This window comes from Aspergillus vadensis (genome assembly GCF_003184925.1).
Source record: "Aspergillus vadensis CBS 113365 unplaced genomic scaffold BO88scaffold_8, whole genome shotgun sequence".
Taxonomy (NCBI): domain Eukaryota; kingdom Fungi; phylum Ascomycota; class Eurotiomycetes; order Eurotiales; family Aspergillaceae; genus Aspergillus; species Aspergillus vadensis.
Genome location: NW_020292046.1, coordinates 239,050 through 265,471, shown reverse-complemented (window position 1 = coordinate 265,471; position 26,422 = coordinate 239,050). Strand labels below are relative to the sequence as shown.

Sequence of the window (26,422 nt, the reverse complement as noted above, 5' to 3'; positions counted from 1 at the left end):
TACAAGTATCTCGCAACAGAATCTGATCTTCTAATGCCCTTGTTTATCAGAGAGCCCAGTACACTCGTTCAGAGTCACAGACTTGCGCCCTAGTTGCCCGCATCTTTTGAATGCCGCCAATTGCTATAATGACTGATCATTGACGTTTGATACAGTCATAGTTTTGCATCGAAAGACGTATACTATATTGAATGCATATGAGAAACTAGAACGTTGCCCTTTCAGGCTTGTTCCTCTATCTTTGTGTTCCTGATCCAGCCACAAAAGTCTAAGTGGGTAGGGGGGCTTTTATACTTCCCTGAGATCACAAGCCCCGTTACTTGACCGGGAGTTCCCAATACTCAACGGAGTTTGCCAGGAGATATCCTCAAACCGTGATCTTGATGCAAGGTATTCTCCACCACTACTTCCTTGACCGGAAGAGACCGAAAAAATAGACTTATTCGACAACAGTGGCTAAATAAACAGCTACCACATAAACCCCACGTCGGACGCCACTCCTTCAAACAGTGAAAGATCTCGCTTCCCCAGCAACATATACCAATGAATATAACCAACCCCAGACCGGATCCACCCATGTAGCCCAGTGAATCCAACCCTCACTCCCGTCTATATATACACCCTCATCATCCCCAGCTCTTCAGTCGCATCAACCAACCCCACACTTACACCCTAAACCATCATCTATATACTTACACAAACCCATTCCACACACCCACACCTCCACACACCCACACCTCCACACACATGTGCCTAATCAGAATCACCATCACCCGAAAAATCACACGTCATCCTTCAACCGACATCGACATGTCCACCACCGACCACACGATCCCGAATCTATTCCACATGTGCAAGCTAGCATTCCACAAATGCCTCACCTTCCCTGACCTCTACAAAGACCAATGGGCACAGAACTGCCTGGTAGAATTCAATCACTTCGTGCATCTGATCGGACCTGCGTTGATCTCGTCACAGAGCTCTGACTCACAGGGGGCTATAGACCAACTCGATAAGGCGAAAGACGCCTTGTTGTCGCTGCATCAGTCCCTCATGGACTGTGTTCAATGCGCTGAAGATGGTAGCTCCTGTGTGGAGGCTATGATGGATGTTGAATCGGCGCTGGAGAGTCTGGATGTGGTGAAGAAGGAGGTTGGGCTAAGGGAGATTCGGTTGGGTGATGTTGAGGGGGGGTATGGGTATATTGAGCCGGGGAGTGAGTATACTCTTGAGGCTAGTGGGGATGAGTATATGGCGTATAGTGAGTAGACTTATTCCTGGGTCTATATAGGCTGTGGGTTGGTTGAAGGATACTGCTATATATTATTAGGGGGTTCGTACTCGTCACGTTGCGTGAGGTGTCCATGTTAGGATTAACATATGGGTTGTCATGTTTAATATGTAATTTGCTTACGGAAATACAGAATGAATTAATGTTGGGGTCGATTTACTTTCATCTGTAGTAGTAATGTAATGAAGATTATGAATAGTAGTAATAGTAATAAGGTATTACAGTGGTAGATGTTTGTCCGTTATTAGATGCGAAGTTACTTTTCAGCGAGACAAGCCGATCCACTATCTTCACCCATACTAACAATCCTACCAACGGAGATTAACTCTTTGGTTTGTACGCATTCAGTTTTTCCCACTCTTCGGCAAAATCTTCTCCTCCTCCAACTCACTCAAGCATCCCTCCAAGGCGTCCCAAGTATCCTCCCAATCGCGGAATCCCAGCTTCCACGCCTTATTCATACTAATCACCAGGTCATAATTCCTCCCCAGCACAAAGTTCAAGAAGAACCACGTCGCCTTCTCGAATGCATCCTTCTCCAGCCCCTCCTTCTTCGCCAACCTCTCCCATGCAGCCTTCACATCCTCTCTCTCCGCCCACTTGGTCAAATCAATGCGCATCCGTACCTCACCCTTCTTCACCTTGCCCTTAAGTCCACTTGTCTGCATGTAGTCATTCAACGGGGGGTTATCAATAAGCGGAACAACCTTCTCATCTTCCTCCTCGAACTGATCCGCTGGAACAGTGAGCCCGAACCGCTTCGCTAGTCGAGGCCACATGGTCTGCCAGGACTGCGCGTCGCCGTTCACCACATTGAAATTCTGATTCGAGCAGCCTGGCTCGGAGATTGCCCATGCGCAGAAGCGTGCATGGAATCGCGAGTACGTGAAACAGTCAGTCATGGTGTAGAAAGTGCGCGACCCGGGGAAGATGAATGGAGCGTTGAGTTCCTTGGTAATGGCCGCGTAGAGTCCAACTGCTGTTACCAGGTTCATGAAGTTTCCTGCAGCATCACTGTCAGTAATGTTCGCTAACGGAACACAGTAAAAGAAGGCTGTTCACCCTTAGCAACCCCAATAACATCATTCGGATACGTAACCACCCAATCCCATCCCTTCCCTTTACTCATCTCCTTCAGTATCCTCTGCTGTCTGTAATAGAAATTCGGCGGCCTTCCCTCTCCCTCCACCCATGGATCACTCTCTTCCATCGGAGACTTCACCGGCCCCAAATGTACTCCGTAGTGCTTTGCCCCTGTGACTAGCAACACACGCTTGAGCTTCGTTTCTGCACCGCTAATACTCAGCGCCTTTAGGAAGTTCTCCAGCATGTCCCCATTAAGTCGTTCGAGGTTCTTTTCGTCGCCTTCTTGAAGATATGCGGTGAAGAAGAGGTAGTCTGCGGAAACATTTTGGGAAGAGAGTTGATTGGCTAGGTCGTTGGGTGAGGCGAGAAGGTCGATACTGGCGTGGTGGACTTGTGCTGGGTAGGTATCCTTCTTGCTGCGGGAGAGGGCGTAGATGCTTGTCCAGTCGGGAAGTTTGGAGAGGTGGGTGATTATTTCGCGGCCAAGGATGCCTGTTTTTTTTCAATGGTTAGAATGATGTGGTGTATGGGATTGTTAGATACGTACCGGTTGCGCCGGTGACGATGGCGGTTGGCATTGTGGATGTAGATGGTTGTAGGAATGTGAAATAATATTTATTGCTTCTACGTGTAGAATGCCCTGGATTAAAGAGGTAGTGATCGATGGTGAAGGTGTGGTTCATATAACCTTTTGTATGTTTGGTGATAGATGCACGGATTAGGTTGCATGAACTCAATGTGATGTAATAACTTCGGTCGTGTCGGGAATGATTGCCTTGTTAGTGGGCAATTTTCTGGTAATGTTTCACTTGATTGATAATATACCATCTCTACCTATAGATAACATTGCGTTGAAGATGTTGAATAATGCTATTGATATATATGAATACCGCATTCTGAAATGATGTCAATAGTATAGTTCCGCTTTCTTGTAGTTATCCATCCGATGGTGGAGCGATTACTAACCATGGAACTGACAACCACATTGATACGCGAATCGTAGCTACAGCCCGCTTGTCTGCTATATACCAAATATTACAATCTCCTGTTACACTTCATATTTTTTCTATGCAGACCATTGAATCAGCGTCCTGCAACATAATCGGCAGCTAGGGGCGCAGCGTTGGATCCGGTATATAAAATGAGAATTCTGGTCTTGTTCAGAGCATGCTTCCGAAAATACAGTACTGCCAATTGAAATTCGTTGGAGAGTGAGACCAGACAGGCAGTTGTGATGGTAACTTTTGAGACGCAGAATTTATGAGACGACGTCCTGTTGGATGGAAATGAAATTAAACAGTAAATAATAGGTAGTGGAGATCCAATAACAATAGCAGCTTCACCATGTTGACCAGGCTGTTAGCTCCCTGATTGAGAGGATAGAATAGTGAACAATGCATCTTGGCACAATTAACGAAATCATGTGTACGATAACTTAGGCTGGGTAAACACAGCTGCTTCTCTTAAATGGTCAATGCATTACCATTGATGCCCATTGAAAGCCTTCTAAAAACCATTTATGGGCATTTCTTGTTGACTGGGATGTTCCGGGCACTTGGGAAAATTCCATTGATTCAATGCCAATGTGTGGTGAGACTCAATAATCCCCAAGGTCATATATATAGTAGTCAGACAGCCTCAAAATCTAAACTGTGATTTCATTCTTGGCTTTATTGACAATCCTAGATAGCTTGTGGATAGCTTGTGGATGATAGACACATGAAATACTCAGTGAATCGTTGGCTCTAAGTACTGTGTTGATGTATATCTACTAGGCTCTTCAATCTAGAATGACCTTAGTTTCAGTTACATACAAGTGAGCATAATGAAATGACACTAGTTCATTATTCTATTTACGAGCGATAGTAGCTCTTCTCAAATATGTGAGCGGTGTTTATAGATTGGGATAGCCGTGAGAAAGGGACAAGAATATAGGCAGTAGTGACAGCAAAATGTCAGACTGTGCCTGAATACGAGGCTGCTTCAACTGCTGATCACAGGGATAGAGGGTGTTGGGAGGAGGGTGAGCTCACTGTGCAGGAGCTGGTGTTACCCCGGATCCTGCCAGATGCTTCCGAGGCAATGAATCTAATTTAGTCTTTGATGTCGATTGATCTTGTGTTACTCGCGGCGAATGTGAGGGTTTTATTTGTCTTGCAGACCAGGAAGGGATGCCAAGTCGCGATTGGTGGTTGACGGCATTGTCCGACTGGCAACCGGGATATCTCCCCGAGGAAGTGTCATGCCCTGATTGCATTGTCTCTATTGTGACTGTTCATCAAAGTGAAAGTGAATCATGGCGCCTTTGTTCCCTTTGACAAGAAGTCCATCTCACATATACTTGTTGGAGTTTCCGACGAAGGAAGAGGCGATCATCCTGCCATATGCGCCAGATGCTGCAGATATTCACATATGGTTTGAACGGGTCAGTATATCAATGAAACGACACCGCTGCGTCAATTACAGGGAATTGTTAACTCTAATTGATCAATGAATGCGTGCTGACCGCTTAGTCCTGCATTGAATCTTGAATATGGGGAATGTGTTATCGAAGTGGATCGCACCCCAGCCAGCAGGGGAGGCAAGTGAGAAGGAGAAGGAGAAGAAAAAGGGTGGGTTGGGGCCAGGTTCCTGGCCTCCAGAAACAGCCACGCCGCCCAGCCCAGAGCAGATGCCGATCCGCATCGATTCTCCCCAAATGTTGTTAGCATCACCCACAGAAAAAAGTAAGTTGTCTTGCTTCGCGTTTAGTTGCTTGTCTGTCAAGTTTTGAGTTCTTTTTTTTATTTCTCCTTTATGGTTGCTCCAATCTCTCTCTATTCTCAATCTATCCTTAAATTTCTTCTTTTCCCAAACCCACTTCTCAACCCCACCAATCCCGAAACCTGACCAACCTGTCAACGCGCGCCCGGGTAAAATCCCTGGTTGAAAAAAAAAATCGCGAATAGACAGGATAGGCAGTCCAGTCGGGCAAGAGGGAGAAGGAGAAAGACAGAATTGAACACTTGCTTTCCCGCCGGCAAAGAATCTGGCCAAAGCGGAAGTTCTTTTCCAACCCAATCCCAATTCAATCTAATCCAATCCGAATCTCCCCTCCTTGCACTAAAATTTTTACTACTTCTTCGTCCAGTTAACTACTAGTTAGTTAACTGAACTACTCTGTACTGAACGGACTGACTAAACGTTTTCGTTCCTTTTGCATCGCTGCTTTTCTAGGTTCTTCCCTCCACATCCTCCCATCTTCCTCCACTCACCACCACTACCACCACCACCACCGTCACCCCGGTCTGACCAACACCAATCCAGTGTCGAGCTCAGTTTCCAACTCATCCACCGTGCTACCTCGAGCTGCCACGAAACGTGCGCAGCTCACCGTCACGACGTCTTCCACAAAGCGCCGTAAAGTAGCAGAGCCTCGCAGACCAGGATCGCTTCCGGGTTTGTCGTTCGCCTCGCAGGCCGGAAGACGTCACGGTCATTCCTCCTCCGACAAGGCCTCGCCCTCCTCGCGCTCCTCCCGTCACCCTTCCTCTCCTTCCCGATCGCATCGCAGCACTCAGAGCTCCTCGGCCTCACCGCCTCCCCGCTACATTCCCGCTCACCTGCAGGACGAAGTCCTCGCCTCCAAATCCCACTCCACCGCTCGTTCCCCTACCCCGGACTCCGCTGGAAGTGTCCTCGACTATCCCGCGGCCGCCTGCGCTGGTCTGACCCTCCACAGTGACCCTGCGACCGATATGTCCGGCTCTGACGACAAGGGAGACTCGACCCTCCCGCTTGCCGGGGCCGATGCTCGCGAAACCTCCGCTTCGGAGAATGAGGTGAACGATGTGGAGATGGACTTGGTTCCGACAGAAAAGGACGACAGCCAGACCCGTTCCGACCACCCGGATTCGATGGAAACCACCACGTCGGGCGACGACAACGTAACCAACTCGGCGTCGGACAGTGTGTATCCCACTCCTTCCAGCATGTCCACCTATACCGCCCCTACAGAGACCCGGGCCCATTCTAAAGCAGAGGCCGGCGTTGCGTCAGCTGATCGACCCTCTTACGATGACCAGGTCGCACAGGTGACCCAGTTTATGATGCAGCCCATGAAGGAAAAACAAAAGGGTTATGTGGTGTCGAATTCGTGGCTGAAGCGAGTGTACTCGCGGAGTGCTACTCATGCAGACAAGGCAGACAAGACGGCGATGGAGGGAGACATCGGTCCCGTCGATAACTCGGATATTGTTCTGGTCACCGACCCGGCCAACACGGGCTTCAAGGACGAGGAAGGCGAACCCTTTGTTCCTTTGAGGCCTGGCTTGGAGCTCGGCGAAGATTTTGAGATCATCCCTCAAGGGGGCTGGGACCTGATCATGCAGTGGTATGGTCTGGCAGAACAGTCCCCGGCCATCGTTCGTTACGTTCACAACACCGCCGCCGTAGGCGACCAGGAGAACCTGCAATACGAAATCAACCCTCCGATCTTCACGATCTTGAAGCTCACCAACCCGTCTGCCGGCACTTCCATCAAGACCATGAAGGAGAAGACGATGGCTCCAGTGAGGACCCTGGCCAGTCGACACACCAACTTCCAGAAGTGGCTGAAGAACGCCAAAGAACTCGCTCAAATCGACATGTCGACCAAGGTTCGCGTTTGGAGGATTCTAGGTGGTCTCGGTAGTGCCACGGCATCCGCAGCAGCCACCCCAGCCGCATCCCGCAGTGCTTCTCCAGCCCCGTCCGCCTCCCTCATCGCCAACGCTGGAAGCAACCTCGTTCTTGACCTGAACACCTTCCTGTCCCTGTCCGAGGGGTCGCAGCGTGAGGTACTCGACGAGCCGAAGGACCAGACGAACAATCCCAACTACAATGGTAAGATGACTCTGGGCGTTGCGGGTCTCAACAGCAGCGAAATCATCGTGCTGGAGGAGAAGCTCCCTGGAACCAGCGGAGACTGGGTGTCGGAAGCCTCCAAGCAGACACTTAATCGTCTTGGAGTGCCATCCGGTAACCTGAAGAACGGAGCTCCCGCAAAAGTGAAGACCAAGAGTCCTGCTACCAGCGGCCGATCATCCCCGGTTTCAGAACCCATCAGGGGACGACGCAAGGACGGGAAACCCCGCGGCTGCACTGGTCTGAGCAACCTTGGGAACACCTGTTACATGAACTCGGCCCTGCAGTGCGTTCGCAGCGTGGAGGAATTGACCTACTATTTCTTGAGTACGTAGACTCCTGATCTTTGAAGTTTACTCTGCTAACTATCTATCTAGATGACGTTTACAAGAAGGATCTCAACCCCAGCAATCCTCTGGCTCACAACGGTGATGTGGCTAAAGCATATGCGAACATGTTGCGTCAGATGTACGATGAGGCAGGTCAATCTTCGTTTGCGCCCCGTCAACTGAAGCACACCATCGGCCGTTATGGACCGGCCTTCTCCGGTTACGGACAGCAGGATTCCCAGGAATTCCTTCTGTTCCTTCTGGACGGTCTCCAGGAGGATCTCAACCGTATCATGAAGAAGCCCTACATTGAAAAGCCGGACTCGACGGACGAGATGGTGCATAACAAGGAGGCTCTCGCAGAGTTTGCGGACAAGTGCTGGGACATCTATAAAGCCCGCAACGATTCCGTCATTACCGACCTCTTTGCTGGTATGTACAAGTCGACGCTGGTCTGCCCTGCTTGCGACAAGGTCAGCATCATTTTCGACCCTTTCAACAACCTGACCCTTCAGCTTCCAATCGAGAACCTCTGGGGCAAGGAGATTTTCTACTTCCCCTTGAACAAGAAGCCGGTTCTTGTCGATGTCGAAATCGACAAGAACGCTAGTGTCAAGGCGTTGAAGGAGCAGGTCGCAAAGAAAATGGGAACCGACCCTGAGCGCCTCGTTATGGCCGAGATCTATAAGAACAAGTTCTACAAGATGTTCGACAACACGAGCTCGATTGCTGAATGTCAGATCAGTGGCAACGACGATATTGGTATCTACGAGGTCGAGTCGGTGCCTACGAACTACAACCCCGACAAGCCTCAGAAGAGCTACTTCTCCTTCAGCCGCTCCGATCATGAGGAGATCCCCAGTCTGGACTCGCCTCGCTCCGATCGCTTGCTCGTCCCCATCTTCAATCGAGTCGAGAAGAAACGGGGAAACAACCCTAAGAATGCGCAGCGGTCGCTCTTTGGAGTTCCGTCGTATGTGGTCATCAACCGGGAGGAGTTTGGGGACTATGATACGATCTTCCGCAAAGTCCTGTCGCAGGTCGCCTCGATGACCACCCGCGACTTCCTGAATGAGGAGAATACGACAGAGGTCAGCCATGAAGACTCAGATACCGTTATAATGAACGAGGATGATGCGGAGTCGGCTGACTCGAAGATCAAGACCGCGTCCGTGGACGGCGAGGACGGCATGGTCGATGTCTCGATGCGTGACGCAGATGACAGTTCAAGCGATGCTCCAGCCCGCTCCGAAAACGGTATTCCCCCGAATGTGCGCGGTCTCTTTGAGATGAAGATCATCAAGTCGAGCAGCGAGGTTGTTCCCACTGGATGGTCTACCGTGGATGACCACAAGGAGTACCCCAAGATGTCGTTCAGAATCAAGACACCGGTGAAGAAGCAGAAACAGGTGAGCAGTCCTCTCTCTTTTCAAACCGAATCACTACTAAGCGATGGACAGTCTGTGGACAGCACAAACGGCACGGAGCAGAAGGATGACGAGTCTGGAGATAAAAGCTCCGACAGTGCCAGTGGTGAATCGGCTCCTAAGCCCAAGGCTCAGGACCGGCCGATGATCCGCCCCGGTGAGGGTATCGTCGTGGACTGGACTGAGCAAGCTCACGACGCTCTCTTCGCCGGAAGCAGTCGAGACAAGAACTCCCTTCGTGGTGCGCCGACATGGACGGACGTCGAACGTGTGCCTGACCCGGAGTTGAGCAAGCGCCGTACTCTGCGCCAGAACCGGAAGAAGCGAGGCGTGACGCTCTACGAGTGTCTGGATGAATTCAACAAGGAGGAGGTCCTTTCCGAGAACGATGCTTGGTACTGCCCCCGCTGCAAGGAGCACCGTCGGGCCAGCAAGAAGTTCGAATTGTGGAAGACCCCGGACATTCTGGTCATGCACCTCAAGAGGTTCAGCGCCAGCCGCGGATTCCGCGACAAGCTGGATGTCCTGGTCGACTTCCCTGTGGAAGGACTCGATATGACCGGCAGAGTTGAGTCGCCTGAAGAGGGCAAGAGTCAGATCTACGACCTCTTCGCTGTCGACAATCACTATGGAGGCCTTGGTGGCGGACACTACACAGCGTACGCCAAGAACTTCTTTACCGGACAGTGGAACGAGTACAACGGTAAGAAAGCCTGAAATGCAGAGTATCTGACAATTACTGACTGGACTAGATTCTTCCGTCTCGCGACCAATTGATCCGCAGAGTGTGGTCACCTCGTCGGCGTATCTGCTGTTCTACCGGCGCCGGTCCGACCGGCCGCTGGGCGGCAAGGTGCTGGAGGAGATCACGGAAGCGTCAACACGGCCGAACAGCGACGTGGACTCGCAGACCGAGTCTCGCGGACAGTCGCCGTCGGGGGAAGGCCGGCGTCTCGGCGGCTCCTCCCGCAATGGGTCGTCGAGCGCCTTAACCGGAGTCGGAGCAGCTCACCAATCGGGAGATGGTGGTTTGCCAACTGGAACCCAAACGAAGAGCGGGGATGATGACTGGCCGCCGGGCTACACCAACGTCCCGTCATTTGGCGAGCAGAGCCTAGATCGCGCGACGCAATCGGAAGGTATGAATTTCGAAGATGAGGAGATTGGCGGGGGCACGCAGCCCAGCCCGTTCCGCCCTCAGGACGACACACCCTCGTGGTCGTTCAGTCGCGCCACAGATGCTCACGGCCCTTCACAGATGACCACAGTTCCAACTGACGACGAGGATCTACTCGACGATGACGCGAGCAACCGGGCGGTAGACGACGGCGACGTCAGCGACCCGGACCTTCGGATGGCCTCTTTGATGGACAGTCCACGCGGGGCCGCCTATCCAGGTACCCCGATGGAGGAGACGTCATTCCCGGACATTTCGGCATTCGCAGCGGACGGCGACGATGATGAGGAGGATGAGTTGCCGGTGGTAGAACTCCAAGTGCATGATGAGGACCAGACACTGCCGTAGACAGGGGGATGATTCTCCCAATCTCTCTTACTGTCTTTTGGAAATGTGCAACGAATGATTACAGGTGTTTAGATCGCCCCACAGGGGATGGCGATAATGATCTTTCGCAGAGTGGATGATGATTTCGAGGAATGAAGTCGACGACCCTTATAATAGCCATGGTGTTTTGTTTTCTACGCAGCCCGGGAATAGAGAGGGCCGTGGATGGTTGCATGCATTTTTACGGGATCGGATGGCGGGTGCCGTCCTGCATTACATGTATTTTCGGAGCAGGTGAAGATGTTTTAAGCAAAAAAGGTGTGTTGAGTGAGGTGATGTTTTGCAGAGGGATGATATGGGGATGATGAGTGTGTATGGTTGAACCACGTGGGAGGTCATGGCGAGTCACACGCATGTGGCCGCTGTCATGCGATGCTGCAATGCGAGGCTACTGCTAAATATATACTACTACTTTCATACCAGGCCATAGAATTCAATTTATATGGTCTTTCATGTTGCTCTTACTATTAATGAATCGATTGTCATCGGATGCAATCCTGACAAACTAGACAAAGTGATGTGTTATTCCTGACAGCCTCGCCTGCCTAATCCGTTCTCTCACTCAGTCTCATCTGTCAATCTGTCCTGCTCTACTTAGACTTTCTTCCTGCTTACCTTACCTTTCTACTGTTCTCTGAAATCAAACCTCCAGCAGACACCCTGCACAGTCATCAGACTAGCTTCTTCAACACGTATTATCTCCTTCACATCCAACCTATCTACCTCCCTCTTCTCTTCTCATCTGAATCCCAACCTCAACCAATACTACATCCCAAACTAAACCCAACTAAACCCACCACAATCTCGAAACCAACCCAAAATGCGTCCACCAATGCCTTCATCCCCAGAAGCACAGAAAACCAAGAATAGCCCCAACGGATCCGCATGTACCCACACCACGAACGCGAGAAGAAAACCCCTGATGGATTTCTCGTCTCTGCATCCGTGCTCTGCTTCGATGGATGATGAGGAGGATGAGGATGAAGATCGTATGCGACCATCGCACGCAGAGATGGGATCGTTCTCGCGGATGCATGCAGCTTCGCACTCACATTCTCATCCATCATCATCCTCGTCGGCTTTGACTCCTACTCAGACGCAGAGTTACACTCCGTATCTGCCCAGAAATCAATCTAACTCAAATTATACGATTCCGTCGGGAAGCGACTCTACCCCGACATCAACCACTACAAGCACTACTACGAGATTGAAATCGAAAGCGAAAGCGAAAGCGAAGTCTACGACTGCACACGTCCACTTCCTGGACCAGATTGATATCTCAGATACGACTACCACTACTTCTGCACCTACAAACACGAACGGAACCAAAAACACAAAAGCAGATGGAATCACAGCTGAAGAAAAGACCATGCCTCTTGGTCCTCGCAGTCGGGATCTCTCTCTTAGTGAGAGCGAGATTAGTCTGCTGGATATAGGTCCCAGTCTGGTGTATGGTGATGATGGATATATTCCGCTGTCTGGGGGTGGATATGTGCGTGGACATGGGCAAGGTGACGGTGGTGGGGGTGGTGTTTCGGTGGTGGGGAGGGGGGTGCAGGGGTTGCAGTTGGAGTGAGGATTGTGGTGGTTTGTTGCTGTTTCTGTTGTAGATGTATGGAGCTTATGGTCTCTTACTCGGTCTGGTCTGTGGGTGTGGGATAGAGGAGTTATTCCTGTTGTTAGAATAGTGTAGAGTATTTCCTTTTCCTTCTGCTTGTTCTTTGTACTATGGGTATGAGTAACCAATGGTTGTAATTCTAATACTTCATGAATATTACATACATAATGTTCTATATACTCTAACTGAATCTATACAAGAGTCGAATCTTTATAGTTCCCACCCCAATACTCACATACTCACAGTGGAACCGGCCACCCATCCACATACGTCAAATAATTATATCCCAGCCGCGCTTCCTAAACCACACACCATTAGCCCACCTCAACACCATCTGAAAGATAAAAAAAAAAAGATGAACATACCTTAAACTCATACCCCACAGATTTATTCACTACCACACCAACGTTAGCACCACCACCCCTCTCAAAATCACGAGGAATAAATGGAAAGTGGGAAGGAAAACTTACAATAATGATAATAAAGCACATCCCCCTCCACCTCCCCACTCAACACGCCCTGTCCACCCGGCGCATAAACATCCCCATTCGAGCCATACACAATCTCCCCTCCGCCATCCACGAGATCTCTCCCTTGTTTATCCACGAATGGTCCCCGAGGGGAAGGTGAGCGTCCGACGCGGATGCTGTATCTGTTCCGGTCATACCATCATCATCAGTATTTCACTTCTTTTCTAGTCCCTCAAGGAATGACAAAACACAGAGACGGTGGAGGGAGAGGGAGGGACTTACTCCATCCCAGCCTTGGGCAACTTCTCCGGATTAAAATGGCAACACTTCCCCCAACTAAACCACAAATACCACCATGGCTCATGGTAGGATATAAACGCCCCTTCGACGGGATGCATACCCGTCGTATCGCCACATAATCCATCGGCTTTTTTGGTGGGTGGGTGGATGGCTGTCGGTTCATGGGCGAGATGTTTAACTCTTGTTTCTTCCTCTCCCTGCTTGTCCATGTGAAGCAGGTTAGGTTTCAACGGGACTTGCCATATCCCTGTCCAGAAACTGCCGAAGGTCATGTATCCTTTCCCTTTCGGTTTCTTGTCACTGCCTTCTTTGAGAGATGGCTCTCCTTCGGAGCGTTGGGATTGGGTGGTGTCAGTATAATCAACAACAACGCTAACATCAATCGCATTCGCCCTATCGAAGGGAAACTGCTTCCCCCGTTCCCCCCGGCCGGAGATCGCTATCGCGCCATGATCGACCCAGTCCCCGGGGCCCGGGGTGGAAGAGGTGGCTACGCCAATGGCGCTATCGCGACATCCGCTATTGCTTGTGGCGTAGAAGACGTAGAATGTGCCGTCGTGGAGAAGGGCGGTCGGTGCCCAGGGGGCTTTTCGATCACCTTTGGGGAGGATGCTATCTGCGTCGAGGACGGAGCCGACTTTGGTCCATGGGCCTTGGAGGGTCGGGGCGGAGTGGATGGGGATGTGAGGGCCGGAGCCGTAGGCGTAGTAGGTGTTTGTGGGGAGGTCGTAGAGGATGCTGGGGTCGTGGATGTGGAGGGGTGGGATGGTGGGGTTGGTTGGGGGGTAGCCGTAGATGGATTTGTAGGTGTCCTCTGGGGATGGAGGGGGGAGGTCTGGTGATTCTGGGATCTCGGGGGTTTGGGGGATGGTGGAGGGTTGGAAGTGGATGTAGAGGGCGTAGAGGAGGATGGAGAAGAAGGTGAGGAGGGAGAGGGATTTGATGATGCGACGGAGAGTGGATGGGGATGGGGAGATGGAGCTAGTGTTGGTGTCTTTGGGGTTGGTGATGAAGGTCCATAGTTGGGACCAGTTGGGGGTCATTGTGTGGTGATGGAATGGTAGTTCATTGCTTGCTTGGTGGCGGGAGATATATGGATGCTCAGTGCATGTGGGATTGCCAACTGGTGAGTATGTTGCAATCTAGGATAGTGATGATGCGATGTTCAGGATATAGTCTGGAAAGAGGGGTATGGCAGCACCCTGTATCCTGGCAAGTGACACTCGACACTTCACTTATTTGTGGCCGGTTATCATGAATAGATGATGGTAGGTCTTGGCGAACCCCTTCCTGATGTGTTCATCTACATATCCAATTAGTATCACTCTTGTGCTGTTCCGGGGAACGACTCACATATTTGATGCTAGGAACACTGCAAGGCCAGCTGCATAACAAGAGCAGTCAGCGCTAGCGAGATGGACGGGAAAGGGAGTTCAATAATTATCAGGAAGAATTGGCCCGTCCGTTCGGCGATGATCGTCGATCCGCCCCCAGTAAGACAACGGGCCAATCAGCGGGACGGCATGTGATGCCGTCTCAGCTAAAGTGAGGTGCGAGGATCACCATTGCTTGGTAGAATGTAGACAATCTGGTCTCTATTCATCTACGTGCACTACGTGGCTCTGATTATTGCTTCAGAATTATGGATATAGTGGATCATGGCAGTTCAAGTAGCCGGAACATCATTATACGCATCAATAGCATACAGGGTACTGGGATCAACGCATGTCTTATCCAGCTCATAGCCGACATCACAATTGGCAGCTGGAAGTCATGCTAAGCACAAACCAACGCCCTTGCTCCATACCCTTAGCACTAGATAGATATCCTACCTCACTACAATCTTGTCCACCTCATCTTTCGCCTCCGTCCACGTCTCCAAGTTCTTGCGTGCCCAATCCAGATGGCATCGTGCATATGCGACCTATCCAGTCAGCTTCATTCCCCCGGGAAAACAGCAGTATGAACTTACCATGTACCGCCGGAGATCCATCTCCTTGTCCTTTTGGAACCGCTTCAGATCCTGCAACACTCCCGCACTGGCATCCTTGACATCCTTCTCGGACACTCCAAGAGCCTGCTCCAACTGCACCAAACTCTCTTTCGTCTTGCCGATCTGGTCGCGGCGGGTCCGTTCCGGATCAACATCCACAAAGCCGTGCACCGCGTGGCTGATCCGACCGAAGATCTTGTTCGCCACAAACGTCCCACTCGACGTCTTGCGATGCGCCGGCGATGCACCGCCAAAGTCCGGACGCCGCTGTGCTGCCGGAGGTGGATGGGAGTTGATGGAGTCGCCGTGCGTAGGAGGAAATTCCGAGTCGACTGATGCACCGTCTTCAGAACCAGCTGGACGGGCCTCGCCCTCGGAGCCTCCTGGCGCACTGACGGCCGACGATGCGGACAGAGACCGCTGCGTTCTCGTGGCCCCACCTGGAGGCGAAGTCCGGTTGAGGTACTGCTCAATGCGTTTCGCTTCCATTTCACTGCGCTCCAAAGAGTCGAGCAGCGTCTTCTTCTTAGCCAGCTCGTCTCGCGTCATCTCTTCCTGCACCCGCTTGAGGACCCGATAGCGCAGAACACTGCGCACAACGCTGGCAAACTGGGCGCTTTCCCTCATCGGTTCTGCGAAGCTGGCACTCAGTTGCGACGACAGCTCCTCCGTCTCAATGTAGGAAGTATCGGCGGCTTGGCCGACCCGTTCGATGGCTGCTGCGACGGTCGGCGATGGCTCCGACAGGGAAAATCCGTTATACCGTGCTCCCAGCTCCATCAGATCGGCTGACAAGGACGATAGGTGGGCCAACGTCCGACGATTGACCTTTTCAATGTTCCCCTGCAACAGTAGTTCCAACTCACGCGTAGACGCCTCGAAATTGATAAAGTATGGGTCGAGTTCCTTTTCACTCAGCTTCCGTGACTCTGGTGGGAAGCGACCGAGAACATCAGGCCCAGGTGTTTCTGGAGCGGGAGCAGGAGCAGGCGTAGCGCCGCCCGCAGACTTGAGCTTCGCGGATGATGATGGGACTGGGAGCCAGGCATGAGCGGGGGTGGGGTTGGCGGGGTCAAGCGGAGGAGCCTTGAGATTATTCTTCGGCACAGACGATGCAGGATGGGAGTGTAGGACCTCGCTCTGGACGAAGTCAGTATACCACAGCTAGAGTCGAGCTATCATCAGACCTACCCAGCTAACATTGGGGTCCAAGAACCGCCACCAGACGCCATCCTCACGGACCTCCTTCATCCGACGACAACGATTCAAAAAGACAGCCAGCATACGTTTGCGGAGGTCGATTATGGCGGTGTCTTCCTTAGCCTTGGTGGGCTTGGCGGCATAATCGGCCATGGTATGTTTCTCGGGAATGGGCGGGATGACGAGGGTGGGATGAAGGTTGACAAGAGTCTGTCGCAGCGACGCGAACTCAGAATACCGCCTGCGAACCTCCAGATCCTAGAAATCATTAGCACAAGCGCCGATGCAGCTTCGATGACCATTCTGACATACTCCGGTGCGTATTGTGTACACAATGAAGCTGCCGCCGCCCTCGTGGTTCTTCCCAGCGTCTGTGATGAGGATCGGCATCTCCGGGTTTTCGTAAAGAATCTGCTCTATCCGACTATCATATACACTCTTGCGAAGGTAGCCATGGCCAGCAGGTTGGGCAGCATAGTCTGGAGCGTCGTCTTCGTCACTAAGGTCCTGTTGCTGTGAGAGGAAGTCCGGGGGATTGTCGGTGGATGATCGGCTGGAAGGAGAGGGAGGGGTATATTCGCGGTCATAGAGAGCTGCAGGAATTAGAAAATACAGCTGGATGATTGATGGTCGGTGATGGAGATTGACAGCTTACTGGGAGAAAGGGTGGCCGAATGCAGCGACTCGGAGAGATGCGCCTCGTTATCGAATGCGCCGTACGGGTTGTTATCCTCGTCGTTCCACATGGCGTCGGGGGCTGATGGAGCAGCCTAGATACTGAGAGAGTGGGTGTGACAGATCAAATCATGAATCAGACAGGAGGATTAGAAAGCAGAGGCTAAGTTCACGAGACTAAGGGACAGAAACAGGGAGGACAGGAGGAGGGAATGAGCTGGGGAATCCCGAAGGCATCGCCGGCTCTCTCGCGGGGATCAACGTCACCGCCTCGGGCGGCCGGCAGCGACCATCTCCGTCGCCTTAAATAGAACTACCAATTACTACACTCCACTCCTTTGCACACTTCACCTCCAACTTATTCAACTTACTCCCCCACAGCACTCCCCCTACCATCCACCCTCTGGTTCTGCAGGCTCCTCGTGTGTCTCCTCATTCGTCTGCTGCAATGCCGCTGTCAACGCATTAGGATCCACTCCTCCATGCTGCTGCTGGTAACCTTGCGTATCATAGGCGCCCCCTCTAATAGAAGCAGGCTTGCTCTCAGCTTGCCAGCTCTTCTTTGAACCGCGCGTGGCACCTCCAGACGCACCAAATGGCGGATCGGGCGGTAGAACCCATTCCTTATCCGAAGCCGCCTTACTAGGAGGTTGAGCTTGAGGTTCAACCTCCCACTCGTCCCGCGACGGAGGCTTAGTCGGTACTTTAGCAGCCGGAGTTGGAGCAGCAGGCGTTCCACGTTTACTGTGAGTACGCTTGCTGCCACGGGATGGAGGTGCAGGGCCCCATTCCTCCGGCGTTGGAGGTTTGTTGCTACGTGCCGGAGGTACAGAAGGCCACTCCTCCCTCGATGGCTGATTGTCACGACGGATTGAATTACCATTGTGAGCGGGTGGGAGAGGTCGGGGTTGCGGAGGTGGAGTTGGAGGTGCTGGTGGTCGCCGTGGAGGTGCAGGAGTCTTCTGTCTGCTGGGTTGAGCCGGCGTTCTTCCGCCTTCTTTCCAGTTTCTCTTTGTGCCTCGCTCTGCGAGCTCTGTCTTCTTGACGGTCGTTTCGCGTTGGCCGGTCCGAGATCGCTGGAAGCGGTCGTTGTGGTAGCCGGCGCGGAGGCTGTGTCGCCACCAGAGTGTGCAGAGACAGACCACGACTGCGATAAAGAGGACCATAGCGGCCAGGACCACCACGATTACAACGTTAGGTGACATGTTTTGTTAGCTAACCAGCTATGTAAGTAGTGTTGTGGCTTATAGAGAGATGGAGTCATGCCTTCACTGGTCATGACAACCCCAAACTATGAAAGGTAAGAGTAGACGACGCGTCGCACTAACATACGGCGGTGATATCTAGAGGTGTAAGTGGCAGATGAGCGTAAACAAGTCGCCCGATGCCCATGGCAGTGAATGTATTGTCTGCTGATGTAGTGATTGTTTGCACACCAAGAAGAAACCGTCTAGCTCTAGTAACGTAACGTAAATTCATCTCTATACTTTTCTCTATCCGAATTCATCGATCATGACAATTCCAAGGCACCTTGTATCCGTGAGACCCAATCATCATGCAACAAAGACGCCTCGCCAGAAGCAAGCAGCGCCTGAAGCTTCCCTTTCAACAAAGCAACCTGTTCCTGACTCAAAAGTCTTGACGCCGCAGAATCCTTCGAGATCACAGCACCCGCAACACTGAAAACCCGCACGCCCAGAGTGAACGTCTCAGGCTTCGAGGCCCAGCCCAGAAGCCCATCCCTTTCAGTTTCCTTTGCGAGAATCTCCTCAAGCGAGGCCAGTCCACTTGACACCCAGTTGAAAAGTGCGCTGAGTGAGCCCTCATCGTAGGAAGATTCGTTCAGCTGACGCAACCTCGCGGACCAAACGTCTACTTCGCGAACTTCGTCGATGAAGAGGTTCTGCTTCTCTTCTTCAAAGAGAATGGTGCTTTCCTTTCGGAGCTCAGAGAGACGGCCGAGGAAGGAAACGAACTTAGGGGTGGCGCTGCTAAGTCTGGGCTCCTGGTCGGCGATGTATGCCATGGTCCGCTGGCAGAGGAGGCGTGAGCTGGCGTAGTTCTCGGCAATGAACTTCGAAAGGAGCTCGCTTGCGTTCAGAGGAGATAGCGCAACTGCCTTTGTTGAAGAGACAGAAGAGCATGACAGGACCCAGGAGGCGGTGGATGCGGCAAGATCGCGCAGTTCCTCATCGTCGTCGTTGAGCATGTCGTAGAGAACCAGGTAGATCTCCAACAAGACACTGTCGGTGCGAGGGGGGCTGCCAGCAGGGCGCAGGATGCGCGCAAACGCCGTGACGGATGATACGGCAGCCAGGCGCGTAGTGAATTCCTGTGAGGTGTTAGCAGGGCTTGAGATAACGTATAAATGCGTTGAACGTACTGTCTCCTCTTGCATGGCGGACTGGAGCCGTGTGGCCCATTCCAGGATGTCCAGCTCTGAGCTCTGGCTGCCCGAGATCGTCTTCAGGGCAAGAAGACATCCCTCAAGAACCAGTTCGGCGTCCGATCGGTCCCTGTTCCAGATGTGCTCGGTAGAAGCATGCTTGAGGTGCTTTTCCAAGAATTCCCATGAAAGGTCGATTTGAGCGACAGTTTCATTGTGGAAGTCGAGGACAAACGACAGAGCAGATGCCAGGCATGTAATAGCTACCGCTTTGACTTCCTCTGGGTAGGCGCCAAGGATAACGGTATAATAAAGGTCAATCAGAGCTCGTCTGTACTGGACTCGCTCGCCGAGGATCTCCTGGATGCGCTCCAACAACCATTGACCAGCATTGGGGTCGAAGCGCGAAATATCTCCAAGAAGTGGCTCAACTTCGGACAGTTTGTCCGTAATGAACATCTGCAGGACAGTGACCCACGAGATGGCCCGGCGGAGAAGAGAGGGAGCGCGTGTGGTGCTCAGAGTCTTCCAAGAAGGATGCGAAGAATCAAACAAGAACTCCCGGATGGCGGCGAAAGAATAAGTTTCGGAGAGATAGTTAAGCGTCGAAGCCATTTGTCCTGCTTCTGTTAGCGCGTGTCATCGCGAGTTGAATTTGACTTACCTTCCGCTCCTGATTCTATGCACTTTTCAATGACATCGCCGAGAACCTCCAGCAGAATACTGGCCACGAACGGGGACTCCGCAAACGGGAAGGATGCTGCAAAGACGTCTTTCAGGGTCGACAATACCTCATCAACGTGCTCTGGGAAATATTAGCAAGGACAAAACACCGCCTGTGAGTTACGAGCATACCATTCCAGAAAGAGAGAGAGCTCGAGGCATATCTCCTAAGAGAGTACTTGATGCAAAGGGCTTCTCCGTGGAGGTAGTCTTGGGTCTTCGTGTCTCTCTTGTCATCCAACAACGCCTTGATGCTGGTCAGAACATCCGAACGGTTCAGCAACGAAGCATACACTCGGGCTGCATGTTCTCTGATACCCCACACTGGACTCTTGAACTGTTCTCTGACAAGTCTACGAAGCACATCGTCATCAACTCCGGTGACGTTGGGGACCTTCTCTGCGATGAGCTCCAAGGCCGGGAAAACACGCTCGGTAACCATAGCGTTATCACCGTCATCAGCGTTGCTCTGGTCCGACGGGCTGAGAAGGGTCGGTAGGAGTTCAAACAGGCCAGGATACTTCTGGAAGGAGACTCTGGCACCTGGTTCTGAGCCGGAAGCTCCACCGAATCCTAGTCCAGTACCGGTGCGGCACATGCGCGTCAACAACGCACGGAACAGCATCAGCCCGGAGTTACGGAGGGCCCATCTAGGATAGTCAGCATGGAGAAAGACGCAGCCGTATATAGTACTTACATAGGCGACCCCAGCCGTTCAGCCGAGAGCCTCAAGGCAGGCATGATGAAAGGCTCCGTGTGGGGCCCAAGCTTGTTGTTGGTAAAGATGTCTTTCAGGCAGTTCATTGCGTGCACCTGTGGCAGTGGTACATCTTGTCTCGACTTATCATGTTCCGCGGGCAGGTGAGAGATGTCATGCAGCTCATTAATGACAGTTTGGAAGAGCGGACCGCCAGGCTTTGACGAAAGGATACCGACAATCAAAGCAGGGAGACCAGCTGAGCGACGTGTAAGCTTCGAGGCGGACTCGAAGATGATTTTCTTCGCTTCCTGTACAATTGTGAGCTTTGATCGTTTTGTCAAGACGGGGTCCTTACCTGGTACCACCGACTAGGCAATGCGGAAATCTCCTCGCTGGTCGACTGTCCGCACCGCTGGCAGCAAGTAGCAAATGTCTGCGACACAGTAGAGAAGGCACCTCTGTGCCGGAGTTCAGCAAGTTGGATGAAGCTGAGTGTTCCGATTTTCTCAAAATGCTCGACCGTCAACCCAGACTCGCCTTGCGGACCGTATGTTTTGTTGGAAAGTGAGGCATGTAGGAGAAGACTACGCAATTAGTAAGAACAGCCAATCCAGCGCAAGACGCAACACACCTTGATTCGCGAAGAGCACGCCATGAGTAAGACAAGATATCCTTAGGACCAACACCAAGCTCCTCAATGGGCTCATCCGTATGGCCTTCAGGCGAGTCGATGCAAAGAACAGGCTTAACCTCGTTCCAAATCTTGTCGCAGACTTGCACAATCCTGAGATGGATAGCCTTCCAATTGTCATATGAAGATTCCTTGCTGGACACAAATGAATAGAAATTGGGGGTCGCAATGATGTACCTAGTATCTGTTAGCTCCACGGTGGGTAGATGAAGCGTTGGAATTACCTCAGAGCGGATACATATCCATGCAGAGGCGCGTCACGCATAGAAGAGTTGAACAGGCCGCCGGCAAGGGAGAGCTTTTGCTCCAACTTCTTCAGAAGGGTATCGACAACCATGGACTTGTTCACCCACCAGCGTGCAGCGTCACTTGCACCATCCACGGCGGCTGCACGGAAGAGGATATGGTATAGACGAGCAACGGTGTCTGCAAAGTCAGCTCTGCTGGTGTTGCTTGCCAGTTGTTCGGCCTTTGCGAGACCTTCAATGATTTGTGGCACGCCAGCTTGCTTGTCGTTGTCGAATAGAACCTCCCGTGGGAAGAGGTTCAGAATGTAAAGCGAAGTAGCGCGTACCTCCTCGAATGGATCGAGCAGAAGATCTACCAGCAGTCTCAGCAAAGTAGGCTCAAACACCTCCACGTTGGAGAGCCACTTTGTCTTAACACCGTCCGTCGGATTGAGTCGAGAATCGAGACCGGATTGAAGGAGGAGTATCAAGGTCTTCAGCGCGGAAACGTGGCGTGGGTAAGAAGCTGTGGGGCGCAGGTCCGCCTTCAAGAAATCCACGTACTGTTGCATACACGCCCGAGTGGTAGTGTCGTTCCGAGCAAGCTTGGGCTGCTGCTTTTTGTTCGCTGGGGCTTTCTGCTCGGTTAGGCCGTCCTGATCTTCCAAGAGTCCTCCCTTGAGTCGGATTATCAATTTGCGAATCAGACTCAAGATCTCGCCTCTTGAATAGGAGTCCGACTCGGTGTGCATAGACGGCAGTCCGCTAAGAATGGCATTCATTGTTGCAGAAGACACTGGCCTTGTCGTGGAGGGCGCAGTGATCAGCAGGGAAAGTGTCGCGATTCTGATAGTGATATCGCGATGGAAGAGGAACTGGCCGATGGTTTCGCTCTTCAAGACGAGAACATTTTCGTCGCTGGCCCCAGCCTTGGGGATATAATCTGGCGAAGGTAAGTCCATTGCTCGGCCCACTATACAGCATTACTTACGATCTTCGTGAATGAGCCCGATTTTCTTGGCGATTTGCAACGAAGCAAACAATAGCATGAACTCCGCCAGCGGGGCATCGCTCATATCGCCAGCCAGAAGACTGCTCAAGGGTAGCCGCTCAATGAACGATTTGAAGCCAGCCGGATCAGTCGCGAACGACGGCTGGAGAACATAGTTGGACATATACTCCAGGTTATCCAGGTTGCGCAACGACACATGGCGAACGGGCGCCACCCAAACAGACTTCAAGTCCTGAGCGTCAGGCGAAGCCTTCACTCTCTGGAGAAATGCCGCCAAAGTGTCACCTGAAGAGGCAGCAAGCTCCGCTTTGGTAGCGCGAGCCAGCATTCCCAGGACCAGAATCTGAGCTGCTATCTGGTACGTCTCTCTCCCAGAACCCTTCTTAAGATACTGGGAGAAATCGATAGAGAGAGCTTTGCAGTCCTCCTTAAAAAGCGCCGTCCACTGTTCATAGTGATCTACAAGCCACTGGTCCGTCACTGAGACCAGCTCTAACGGCGTGATGGCACTCTTGCGCAGCAGCATCTCTAACGAGGCGAAAGAAGCCTTCAGTCGAGCGCGAGGCTCGCCAAGGATGATGCTAGGGATCGTAGCCTCAACGATCTTCTGGCGGAGCACGGACCGGTCAAGCTCTTGACGAGTCTTGGCCAACAGGGCAACCAGCGACTCCAGCACCTGCTTCATCGGCTTGGGCTTGACATCCTTGTACCGGGTCATGAAGACCTCGAATACAGATAGCCAAGTTTCATCAGAGCGGGCTAGCTGCCTCGTTCCCTCACAGGTGGAGGTCCGCGCAGCATCCAAAAAGGCACTGATTGCATTACACGCAGCAGTAGTATGCGGATGAGAAAGAGAAGCCGTAGAGTATGTCTTCAGTAGCGACTGGAAGACTCGGCTCACTTTCCTTTGGGAATAGTCAGAAAAGATGCATATTGAAAACACTTGCGCACACAACAGACAACTTGATAAGCAAATGTTTGGAAACACTCTTACTCAATATCTTCACAAGAATTGGTGAACTTCACCAGCGGGCCTTTCCCAATGCGCACGAGGGTCTCCTCGGGCAAAAGTTCTATATTCCGCGATACTTGCTCCATTTCTGATAGTGGGAGCCCGGCATCCCCGGGGGGGCCAGACACAGGATTACCGACCATACTTTTAGTATTCTTACAAGTACAGCATGGCAACCTTCAACGAGTGGGTTCAGATATCAACCATTTACAAGAGAAAAGAAAAAAACCCAAGCACGAGCCCGCCCCCGCGTTTCCAATCGCGACTTTTGCCTCTTGTGGATTTTCGAGAGCGGGTCTCCGAATCGGGTTAGTGCCGGGACAACAATAATCCCTGTAAGCTCGGCCCAAACGGGAAATGTTCGATAAACTGCCGGCCCGGAAATTCTGGCAGAAAGCTGGACCAAGTCACGGGGCTGAAGTTTTTGTTTCTCGGCCTGGAATTATTACTGTCACCTTCTTTGCTCCGACGAAACCGCGCAGTCACCAGAACCTCAATCCCAATCCCTCCCCAAGCTCTCGGATTGTTCGCCAGTGTTCTGATCTCCTCTTCTTTTCCTTTTCCTTTTTCTCCTTTCCCTTTTCTCTCTCTATTCTCCTATCTGTATTCATATTCTCCATAACCTGTTTAATAAATTCACCCACACCTTCCCGCCAATTCAACCACCTCACTATCCAACATGTCGAACATCTGGGACTCCATCACCGGTCGCAAACAATCCAAGGGCTCCGAGGCCACCGCATCAGCACCAGATGCTACCAGCTTCCTAGCCGATCTTCCCGACCCCTCTCAGCTCCATCCCCTCGCCGGCCTGAACCAAGATACCCTCGACTACATCACCCTCGAAGACTCCGCGCTCGACCAAACACCCGGATCGCGCTCTGTGCTGCCCTCCCGTGGATGGTCCGACGATCTCTGCTATGGAACAGGAACGACTTACCTTGCTGGTTTGACTCTCGGTGGTGCCTGGGGTCTGGCGGAGGGACTGAAGAAGACGCCCGTCACCGCTCCGCCGAAGATCCGCCTCAACGGTGCTCTCAACTCCATTACGAGACGAGGACCTTTCCTCGGTAACTCGGCTGGTGTGGTCGCGATGGTCTACAACGGGTTTAACTCCGGTCTGGGCTACGCGAGGGGTAAGCACGATGCTGCTAACAGCATTGTGGCGGGTGCGTTGAGTGGAATGGTCTTCAAGAGCACGAGGGGTCTTAAGCCTATGGTGATTTCGGGTGGTATCGTCGCTGGCATTGCTGGTGGTTGGACTGTAAGTCTATCCCCTTTAACCAGAGATTATGTCCATGAACATTTGATTAACATGTTATGTTTCAACAGGTCCTGAGCAAGGCTATCCTGTAAACGCCAACAACCGCCAATTCCCTCATAACTGTATTTTAGCCCTCGACTCGATACCTCGACCCGAGTCAATCCACCTGATCCGTCCACGCGTTTCGGAATCCCCATATGATTGTATGGTATATGGCCTCTTCACCAAAGACGGAGTAAAGGAACATCAGCCCTGCCTGATGTTCCACTCTCCGTTTTGTTTTGTTTTCTCGCTGTATTAGAACGGTTTCTCCTTATACTTTTATCCTCGTCGTCTCACACACACACATCTTCCCTCTGGCGTACAAAGCATCGTTTGTCGCATTACTTTACAGTCCATGGGTTCGGAACCGGCATGGCAATGGGTTTTTATTCGTTACTTTTTTTAGTGTCTATCTTCTGTACATATAGCGTGAGTTCTCCTATGGGGGGTTGCGGGTTAGTCTTTTTCTTTGCTCGGCGAACCAGAAAGAAAAGCCAGTATCGCAAAGCAGGAGTGCTAGCTTCAGCTATCCTCAAGTTGAAACCTTAATGTGAAATTAGGGAGTAACAAATGAACAACAACTACCATTCAACCTACCTACCATCCCAGTGACAGACCTTTTAAAAGAACCCATACATCCCCCCATTTCCATCCCCATTCCCACTCCCACTCCCACCCCCAGACTCCAACAACCTCACCACCCCCTCAAACCCCAACCCCTTCACCTCCTCCACCAACTTAACCCCGGACCTCCTCCCCAAATCCACCTTCACCCCAACCTCCATCACCAACAACCTCACCATCCCCTCATGTCCATTCCTCGCCGCGACCCTCAACGCCGTCATCCGCCTCACATCCATATGCTTGACATCCACATCCCCACCCCCAAGCCGGAACAACTCCCTCGCTACCTCCGTATGGCCCCGTTCCGCCGCAGCGATCAACGGCGTGCGGAGATACCGGTCCGGCGCATCGGGATACACCCCGCTTAAGAGAAGAAGTCGCACCATCTCCAGATGGTTGTTCTCCGCTGCGTGGACGAGGGGTGGTGCACCCACTGTCCCCCCTGCTATCTGGGGTCGTAAGTGTGGGTTTGTGGCTGGGTGCGCGAGGAGGGCTTTCGCTATGCCTATGTGGCCGTGTTTGGCGGCGTGGGCGAGAGGTGTGTCGCCGTTGGGGTCGGGGAGGTTGGGGTTTATGTCTGGGTGGTGGAGGAGGTGGTGCGTTAGGGGGAGGTTGTTGGTTATGGTGGTGAGGATTAGGGGGGTGTATGTGGTTTCGTGGGTTGGGGATGGGGATGGGGGTGAGGAAGGGTGGTTTATGTCCACGAGGGGATGGGAGAGGAGAAGGTCTGTGGCGATGAGGTCGTTCTGCACGATGGCGAGACATAGGGGTGTTGTGCCTTTGAGGTCTGGGAGTTGGGGGGAGATGGTGGGGGTTTCGAGGAGCCAGATGATGGCTTGTGTGGATTTGTGGAGGATGGCGCAGTGGAGGGGGGTGAGGCCTTGGGTTGTTTGGAGGTTGGGGT

General features: G+C 52.2%; 9 protein-coding genes across 9 annotated transcripts; 4 read left to right on the top strand and 5 right to left on the bottom strand.

Moving 5' to 3' along the window:
• Nucleotides 1-810: 810 nt before the first annotated feature.
• Nucleotides 811-1,269, top strand: BO88DRAFT_452506 (uncharacterized protein; the record flags this gene model as incomplete). Its single annotated transcript, XM_025710698.1, has 1 exon — nt 811-1,269. One exon carries the CDS (start codon nt 811-813, stop codon nt 1,267-1,269), a length of 459 nt encoding a protein of 152 aa, XP_025564038.1.
• Nucleotides 1,270-1,475: 206 nt separating this feature from the next.
• On the bottom strand, nt 1,476-3,021 carry BO88DRAFT_363144 (SDR family oxidoreductase). Its single transcript, XM_025703938.1, has 3 exons — nt 2,925-3,021; nt 2,354-2,869; nt 1,476-2,294 (listed from the first exon to the last, which is right to left on the bottom strand). The coding sequence occupies exons 1-3, from the start codon at nt 2,953-2,955 to the stop codon at nt 1,636-1,638; spliced, it is 1,206 nt and encodes a 401-aa protein (XP_025564037.1). The 5' UTR covers nt 2,956-3,021; the 3' UTR covers nt 1,476-1,635.
• Nucleotides 3,022-6,020: 2,999 nt separating this feature from the next.
• BO88DRAFT_258564 (putative ubiquitin-specific protease UBP12) lies at nt 6,021-10,652 on the top strand. Its single transcript, XM_025702267.1, has 5 exons — nt 6,021-7,588; nt 7,639-8,681; nt 8,754-8,999; nt 9,051-9,720; nt 9,770-10,652. Exons 1-5 carry the CDS (start codon nt 6,115-6,117, stop codon nt 10,540-10,542), a joined length of 4,206 nt encoding a protein of 1,401 aa, XP_025564036.1. The 5' UTR covers nt 6,021-6,114; the 3' UTR covers nt 10,543-10,652.
• Nucleotides 10,653-11,168: 516 nt separating this feature from the next.
• On the top strand, nt 11,169-12,331 carry BO88DRAFT_258572 (uncharacterized protein). Its single transcript, XM_025702268.1, has one exon. The coding sequence runs from the start codon at nt 11,402-11,404 to the stop codon at nt 12,155-12,157; it is 756 nt and encodes a 251-aa protein (XP_025564035.1). The 5' UTR covers nt 11,169-11,401; the 3' UTR covers nt 12,158-12,331.
• On the bottom strand, nt 12,273-14,384 carry BO88DRAFT_386055 (arabinan endo-1,5-alpha-L-arabinosidase). The gene is made up of 5 exons (XM_025704771.1): nt 14,323-14,384; nt 12,952-14,272; nt 12,670-12,845; nt 12,565-12,593; nt 12,273-12,498 (listed from the first exon to the last, which is right to left on the bottom strand). Exons 2-5 carry the CDS (start codon nt 14,010-14,012, stop codon nt 12,439-12,441), a joined length of 1,326 nt encoding a protein of 441 aa, XP_025564034.1. The 5' UTR covers nt 14,013-14,272; nt 14,323-14,384; the 3' UTR covers nt 12,273-12,438.
• Nucleotides 14,385-14,628: 244 nt separating this feature from the next.
• BO88DRAFT_403863 (PX and BAR domain-containing protein) lies at nt 14,629-17,051 on the bottom strand. The gene is made up of 5 exons (XM_025706466.1): nt 16,818-17,051; nt 16,475-16,755; nt 16,154-16,420; nt 14,942-16,102; nt 14,629-14,893 (listed from the first exon to the last, which is right to left on the bottom strand). The coding sequence occupies exons 1-5, from the start codon at nt 16,906-16,908 to the stop codon at nt 14,798-14,800; spliced, it is 1,896 nt and encodes a 631-aa protein (XP_025564033.1). The 5' UTR covers nt 16,909-17,051; the 3' UTR covers nt 14,629-14,797.
• A 131-nt stretch (nt 17,052-17,182) lies between these two features.
• Nucleotides 17,183-18,292, bottom strand: BO88DRAFT_403862 (uncharacterized protein). The gene has a single exon (XM_025706465.1). The coding sequence runs from the start codon at nt 18,040-18,042 to the stop codon at nt 17,227-17,229; it is 816 nt and encodes a 271-aa protein (XP_025564032.1). The 5' UTR covers nt 18,043-18,292; the 3' UTR covers nt 17,183-17,226.
• On the bottom strand, nt 18,245-23,829 carry BO88DRAFT_386049 (THADA/TRM732 family protein). The gene is made up of 10 exons (XM_025704770.1): nt 23,571-23,829; nt 22,556-23,481; nt 21,562-22,507; nt 21,278-21,514; nt 21,002-21,230; nt 20,644-20,954; nt 20,079-20,596; nt 19,888-20,028; nt 19,221-19,843; nt 18,245-19,169 (listed from the first exon to the last, which is right to left on the bottom strand). Exons 1-10 carry the CDS (start codon nt 23,729-23,731, stop codon nt 18,348-18,350), a joined length of 4,914 nt encoding a protein of 1,637 aa, XP_025564031.1. The 5' UTR covers nt 23,732-23,829; the 3' UTR covers nt 18,245-18,347.
• A 327-nt stretch (nt 23,830-24,156) lies between these two features.
• Nucleotides 24,157-25,073, top strand: BO88DRAFT_403859 (protein transporter TIM23). The gene is made up of 2 exons (XM_025706464.1): nt 24,157-24,852; nt 24,921-25,073. The coding sequence occupies exons 1-2, from the start codon at nt 24,268-24,270 to the stop codon at nt 24,942-24,944; spliced, it is 609 nt and encodes a 202-aa protein (XP_025564030.1). The 5' UTR covers nt 24,157-24,267; the 3' UTR covers nt 24,945-25,073.
• The last annotated feature ends 1,349 nt before the right edge of the window (nt 25,074-26,422 follow it).